This window comes from Cyprinodon variegatus, unplaced genomic scaffold (assembly GCF_000732505.1).
Source record: "Cyprinodon variegatus isolate N-32 unplaced genomic scaffold, C_variegatus-1.0 Scaffold163, whole genome shotgun sequence".
Classification (NCBI taxonomy): domain Eukaryota; kingdom Metazoa; phylum Chordata; class Actinopteri; order Cyprinodontiformes; family Cyprinodontidae; genus Cyprinodon; species Cyprinodon variegatus.
In genome coordinates, this window is record NW_015150616.1 from 1,273,173 (window position 1) to 1,280,544 (window position 7,372).

Sequence of the window (7,372 nt, forward strand, 5' to 3'; positions counted from 1 at the left end):
CCAGGATGGGATGGGTTGAGGATCAATGAGTTTATACCCAACACATTTTATCCCATTCATTTCGGGCTAAAGGCAGTTTACTGAAAGCTTACAATATAAGACATATTAATGTATTTTTAAAAGCAATTTATTTGTCCCACCTTTCATCTTCACCTGCAGGGAACAAAAAGATAGATAAGAAAGGGTTTCTGCAGGCAAAGCCCATTTTTAAACGACTTCACCCTTGGTTGACTCAGCATAATCTTAACTACCCCACCTATGAAGGAATCCATGACAGTTTTACTCACAAGCATTTGCATGTTTTCCCTCCTCTAAAGGAATCATGCTCACAGCTGGCATTGCCAAAAAAAAGAGTTGAGACAATTTTAGCAGCTGCCAAAAGCAGGCTCTGGGCCGCCCCTCTGAGCGAGTGGACGGTTCAAACCTGAATGAGCCGGAGTTCAGGCTGATGAGCTGGACACAGGGCTGTGAAATCTGTCTACTTGGCGGCTGAAAATATCTGTCCAAGCTAAAAGCAAATTTGTTTTAAACATGGTGCAAGCAGTGCTGAGATTTACTCAACTTTTCAATTCTGCGGTTTTTGTTGACATGTTGCATTTGCTTTGTCTCTACCTTAGCCCTAATTATGCCTTTTTTTGGTCTGCTAAAAAGAAAAAAAATTAAACAAACTCTTTTAATACTTAGATAATAATATTCATATAACAATGCTTTATTTATGCCAAGAATTTTATGTATTTATCATTTATCACACATTATTTAGCAATTCAATTATTGTGTGTTAGAGAAAGTAAATTTGTTTTTTACTTATTTTGGAATAAATCTCATGCTTAAAAAAACATTTTACCACATTCATTTACTCTGTCCTTTCTCCCAATGAAAAAATTGTAAATGTTATGTTAAACCTGAATGAATGATCTAAAACAGAGGTTCCCAATCCTGTCAGTCTGGCGACCCACTGAAAATAAATCAAATTATTTCACTATATAAATCTATACACATAAAGCAAAGTAATTATATACATTTTGTAAAATCATTTATTTTTAAATTGGCATTTAATCATTTAATTCATGGCTGTAAATATATTCCTAATTATGCAATGGAAAATGTATTTTGTTGTGCATTGAAAACTGAATAGTAAATTTTTTAAATAAATAAAGATTTCACCTATTTATAACTATAGTACATTTATTCCTTTCATGAGACATTCACATTACATATTTTATCATATCATACAGAAATGCCTCTAGGATCAGATCACAATGATTGTGGAAATCTCCTGACCCCCACTATGCGAACCCCCGCTCTAAACCACACTAAGCATCATAATAATTTATTAGAATATTTATGGAAATCCCACAGTATTGTTTAGATCATACATTAAATCATCATAGAAATGAATCCTTAAAAACATGGCTGTTAGATGTGTTTGATGGCATGGCTCATCGTCCAGGGCGATCTGTTCAGGTGGGTTTGGAAAGGCTGGGGTCTCAAAACCATCGTTCTTCCCAGCGGCCCTGTTCATCACAACCAAGGTCCTTGTTCTATATCATACGGTTATGTATGATATACTTCTGTAACATCTGACATGAGAAAATCAGAGGCCTTTTCTTCTAATCCCAGTGAGACAGCATTGATATTGAGAAGGCGCTAAAGCAAGTGGCTTCACTGGAAACCTACTGTCAAATATCATTCAAAAACATTTTTGTGTATTTTGTGTAATCTTTATATTTTTTCTTTTGGAACAGTTGTTTGAATGAATTTAACAAATGTGTCAATGGTTTCGCAGTTGACGCTTCTCACGACCCCTCCTGGTGAGGTTCTGCATTTGCAAGAAACGTATTCATCTGATTCCATTATGTAATATACTTCATTAGTCCACCATATTTCCTGACATCTTCATTCCAGTCCAAGGAATGTGCAGTGATTACAGGTTTGACATGCAATATTGCAAATATGATGACCCGAAGCTGCTGTCTTATAGCAATTCAATTCAATTTGTTTATATAGAGAATCAACATGTCATCTGAAGTCTCTTTATGGTCATCAATCAGACGCCCAAGGTCAGATTGGTAAAAGTTTCTGTCTAAGGAAGACAAGCTGATTGCTACAATTGCATCATTGACTGCAGGATGGTAAGAGAAGCTTCTCTGTGACTCATCTCTGCGAGGAAATGTGCATCTGTTATTTTTTGCCTTTGTAGAATTTCAGTTTTTCTTTTCCATCTGCACATACCTAAACAGGGGAAATGATCAATCTAAGCCGAATTGAACTGGGAATGAGTGTTCATGGTTGTCTGACTTCTCTGGACTGAAATCCAGTTTGGGGTCAACCAAAGCACTTCTTTGATATATGAAAACAGCAGGGCGAATGTATGAATTACATGAAACCTTTCCATTAAGTGCATCTGCAAATCAGACCTAAAGTGGCACCTTTTGTATAATCCTTCCTGCATTTTAAGGCCACAGATCCTTAAACCACAGACCACAGCTAATATTATTTTAGGTACTCTCTTTCCATGTAAGTAGCCGTAAATGAAAAATAACTGCTTACTTACGTCTTGGAGACGAATGAGCTAAAGCAGCAATAAAATATCAACAACCAGGAACACAGTTATCACAGCACAAGTCCTTTTTTATACATTAAACTGCTTGAACTGAGTAACCTTTACCTCTTCACACTACAAGGGAAGAATAAAAACATAAACTCTAAGAGCTTTAGAAGTTATATAATTTTTTTAAAGATTCATTTTATTAACGCAAGCGTTTTCAATATATTTACCATGTATAGCAAGCATTTACAGTTATATTAAAAGTATTATTTTATTAAACAAATTTACTGATATATCGTCTCATAGACACACCATACAAGGAAGAGGATTTTAGATTTTTTTTTTTTTACATCAAAAGAAAATATAAAATATTTAAAATATAAGGTTGGCTTATATTTTAAAATATTTAAAATATAAGGTTGGCTATATATAAAATATAAAAATAGAAAAAGAATAGTTCTCCAGACTAACCTCTCCCATCAGAAACTCTGCTCCAACATTTAGGTGAGGCCAAACATGTACAGAGGGAGCACAACTGATAGGCTTTATATGTTCAAGGAGTTGGTTGCATTTAAATGCACCAAGATACTGTGATCTGAACTCATACATTATGCATGTTTACGAAGACCAAGAGCTGAAAGATATTTTTTGACAAGACCAGTTTGTGGACCCAAATCTCCAGCACAACAGCACTAACTTCTGCTTTTCAAGAGGTTTCTGATGTTCAAAGACTTGTCTTAAAGTATATCCACTAATTCTTAATTCGGATAGAAGGGTAGGTTTCTATTTAAGCACAATTCTAAAATAATATTTCAGATAAAAAAAAAACAAAACAAACAGTTTGGAACAAACGAAGCTTGGATATGATTTATGTTTTTGTCAGGTTGAGTGGAGGTTTTTGAGGACCCAAATACAGAGATGAGTTTGAACATTGCAGATTTAATAAGATAACCCAGGAAACTGGAAAAAACAAAAAACAAAACTAAAACCTAGGTGAACATAAAGGAAAAAAACCCATGAGGAGCGAGGAAACGAAAGAGCAACAAACACCACAACAAGAAACCAGCACGAAGTGAAGTCTCTGCTGCTCTTCCAAGCCCAGCACTCTGATGAGCTCCACCTGTGTAGCCTTCACCAGGTTCTACACAAAGATCCTCTCTTCAGGAGATGCATAACTCACACACAGGACACTTTTTAAAGACCAGATTTAAAAAACATTGTGTTTCTGTAAACCCTAAAATCCAGTGGAGTATTCTTTTTTTTACTTATTTTCTGTGAGGTTTGGATGAGGTTTTGAGGACCCAAATGCAGAGGCGAATTCTTGTAGATTTAATGAAGTTATCACCGGTAACAGAAGAAGGAATCCAAAAAGCCAACATAAAAATGCTAAACAAACCAGAACCATGGAGACATCAGGGAAAGCAAGCATGAGAAGTCATGGAAAGATAAAAAAAAAAAAAAATAATAATAAAAAAAAAAAAACAGCACTGAGGAGCTGCACGGTGAGAGTTTAAATGGGAGACTGAACAAAGGCAGGACTAATGAGCTGAATGGGAGCAGGTGTGAACAGAGGATTCTAGAAGGGAGCTAGGGAAAAGGAGACCAACACAAGAGGGCAGCAAAGAAAAAACAAACAAACTAAGAACTCAAATATATCCAGTAAACACAGCAAAATCGGAATTAAACCAATAAAACTAGAAAACATGGAGCAAAGTAAAACTGAATACTCAAAAGAAAACTTAACAAGACTGTGACAATTTCTAAGAATTCCTATAAGTCCCGTTTAATATCTGATGTCAAAAAGTCTGTCTAATGCTTCATTTATTGATATATACATTTTCCAATGAGCAGAGGAAAGCGTCAAAGTTATTTTCAAGAGTTGAAGAAATAAAAACAGTTTCATCTAAACTCCTGATTAAATTATTTTGTGCAAATTGTTGAATAATCGGCATATTTTTTCATTGTATATTAATTATCTTGTGAGGGTTGAGTAGTTCAATGCATCTTATGTTGTCTACCTAAATAGACATTTGGAAACATCTCTGAAGGGGACTGAAAACTTGGACAGTAATATCCCTCTTGAAATAATTTGTGCATCAATACAATTTAAACACTTTACATAAATGCATATCATTGTTTCTGCACACCTAACTGATGCATTTTATTTTATTCCCCTGACTCTGCAGACCTTGATCCTTCCCCTGCGTGCGCAGCAGATCCGCTATGGCAACAGGGGGAGAGAAGGAAGGAGAAAAAAGGAAGAAAAAAAAGGAAAAAGGTTTGACAACATGGCGCACTTTCCTAGAGGAAAGTTACTTTTGAACAGCGCATAGAGCTGAGCTTTTAGTGGACTTCCTTTTTGCGCTTCTCTACCTTCTTCTTCAAAGCAAAGAGGACTATTTGGAGAAACATCAGAGCGCTTCTTGATGCAAGAAAAGCTCGACACTAAATCTGCAGAGATTGGGATGGGATGAGACCGATAAGCCGTTATACAAACACACGCAGTCAGCCAGGATGGAGAAACAAGCGACTCTGAAAGAAAAGGTAAACACCTTCCCAGAACAATAGATTTTTGCGCTTTCCATTTCTTATCCCTCTGATTCCCCGCTTTATATTTCGCCTTGCGTCTTGGGAAGGAAATTCCAAATGAGGTCGTAAAATGGATCGATTTTCCAGCCGTGCGTCCTCAGCTGCGCACTGGACGTCCTGGGACTGTTACAACAGACACTATCTAGCAGGAAAGTGATTATGTGACCAGGAATTCATGCAAAACACTATTGTTTCAGAACTTATCATGACTTTTATAGCTGATCAGAAAGTTATCTCCTTGATCAATCTGCTGAGTGGATCTTTTGATCACTTTGTGCGTCCTTTGGTTGGTGCTGGCTCTCCACCCTTCCTGCCAGTGCTGCCCACATACAGAAGGCAGCCCCCAGTTTGCTGCTGCAGATTCCTGGGAAAGCATGGAGACAAAGCGACATGTTCCTGAGCCTTGGGGCCACAGATCCATTATGGATCCTTCTTCTGACACCTCTTTGGGTGCATGTTGGCATGGATGTGGAGTGAATGCCACTCTTACCCCCCACCCGGCTGTGTTTGTGTTTTCTTCTGGCTTGAAACATTTGCATAGAATGTTACCCTAAGTTTTATAAAGGCTGTGAGTTTCTGACCAATATCCAGGAACCTCTCATGCAGAGAAATGAGTCGGGTCTTTTCATGTTGTCATAAAGCACTTTAATGCTGTATTGTAACTGTTGAATTTACTTGATCCACACAGGGCTCTCATTTCAGCTGGTCCTCTCTCTCTCTGTGGGCCTCTGGAAGTAATTACCAAGACTGCCCTATCCCACAATTCAGCTGGAGGAGGTGTGGTGAGAAAGAGGTGCACTGGACGCTGGCTCCAGAAACAGCAGGCCGGAGATTGATTTCTGAATTTAGTAACTCTTAGTGGTTCAGTGTTAACAGATCGAAACTGTCAGTATTTACTGGTTGGGATCAGGTACCAAAGGATTTGAGTCTGTTTAACTGCTCCTCATGTTAGGAAATAAGGCAACAGGGATAAACGAAATGCACCAATGCAATGGATGATTGTTGTGAGAGGAAATCCGTCTGTGTCTTTATTAAATTCAGCTTTATTCTGCTGATGCTTCTTTAAACAGTTGGAATTTGAGAAATAACATTTTTACAAATGGGAAAAGAAGAAGCATTTTGAGCTGAGCCGCAGTCTTAGGCAGTGTGTTATTGACATGGTAAACGTTGAAGGTGCGCTCCACATGTATTGACACCTGTGATATATGGAAAACATTAAAGTGTATATCTTTTGTTATAAATGTGCCAAGATTAAAACCTACTTAAAAGTATTTTCATGTACTACAGTATAGATACACTGTATGTCATGGAGGAGATCAGGCTTTCAGGTTCTACTCAGGTTTTCAGGAAGACGACCTTTGGCTTAATGCTATTGTTTGCTCTCTCATCTTTCTTTTGTAAATATTCTTTAGCTCGTCTACACAGATTTGGGTCAGGCTGGTTTCTGTTTAGTACATTTATGTCACTCAAATAAGCAGTAATTTGTATTAAAAAAAAAATCAACCAGCATCTCCATAAAGGATGACAACAGAAGGATGCCTTAAATGCTCCTTAGATTAGATGTTTTTGTTATTATGTGTGGTTTAAGAGTGGCTAAACTATAGGACGGTTGTAGCCCAGGACCTGGACACATCTGGGTGTGGTGGCTGTTGAAGCTCGGAATGCAGCCTTAACACACAGCTATTAAATATTTACCAAACTCTTTATTGGGCTTTGCAATCATCTGATGCAGGGGTCTTCAAAGTCTTCCAGGCCAATGACCCCCAAACTGATGGCGAATGGAGTGGGGACCCCTAATTATATATATATTGTATGGAATTGTGTTATATCAAACTGGTCCTATAGTCACCCTATTACAGATGGAGTAATGTAACGAAAGTAACTTCTCCCTGGGATTATTAAATTATTTCTAATTCGGATTCTGATTCCGATTCCTCGTTGATGGGATAGGTGTTGTGAATGAAACGGTGCCCAGTTTGAAAGAGCTCCTGTGTGTCGCTGAATGTGTGCATTGTTGACAAAAAGACATCTACTGCCTCAATTTATCTGTTTGCTACAGTGTGTTGAATTCATTTAAATGTGTATTTAAAGACATTTCAATAAAAATATAAAAAAGTCTAATCAACCAAAACTTTTGCGACCCCCATGCAATATCTCTGTGGACCCCCTTTGGGTCACAGACCCCCTTTTGAAGACCTCTGATCTATCTCCTCTTTCATCTTTTCTCTTTTTTCT

The 7,372-nt window shown here is 37.5% G+C and overlaps 1 protein-coding gene across 1 annotated transcript in view; it reads left to right on the plus strand.

Moving 5' to 3' along the window:
* The first annotated feature begins 4,799 nt into the window (after nt 1-4,799).
* LOC107086834 (tetratricopeptide repeat protein 28-like) overlaps nt 4,800-7,372 on the plus strand; it is a 25,241-nt gene continuing 22,668 nt past the window's right edge. Inside the window, exon 1 of the mRNA XM_015378043.1 lies at nt 4,800-5,092. Coding sequence (XP_015233529.1) covers nt 5,063-5,092 — 30 coding nt within the window. The 5' untranslated portion in view covers nt 4,800-5,062. The remainder of the gene's footprint in view (nt 5,093-7,372) is intronic.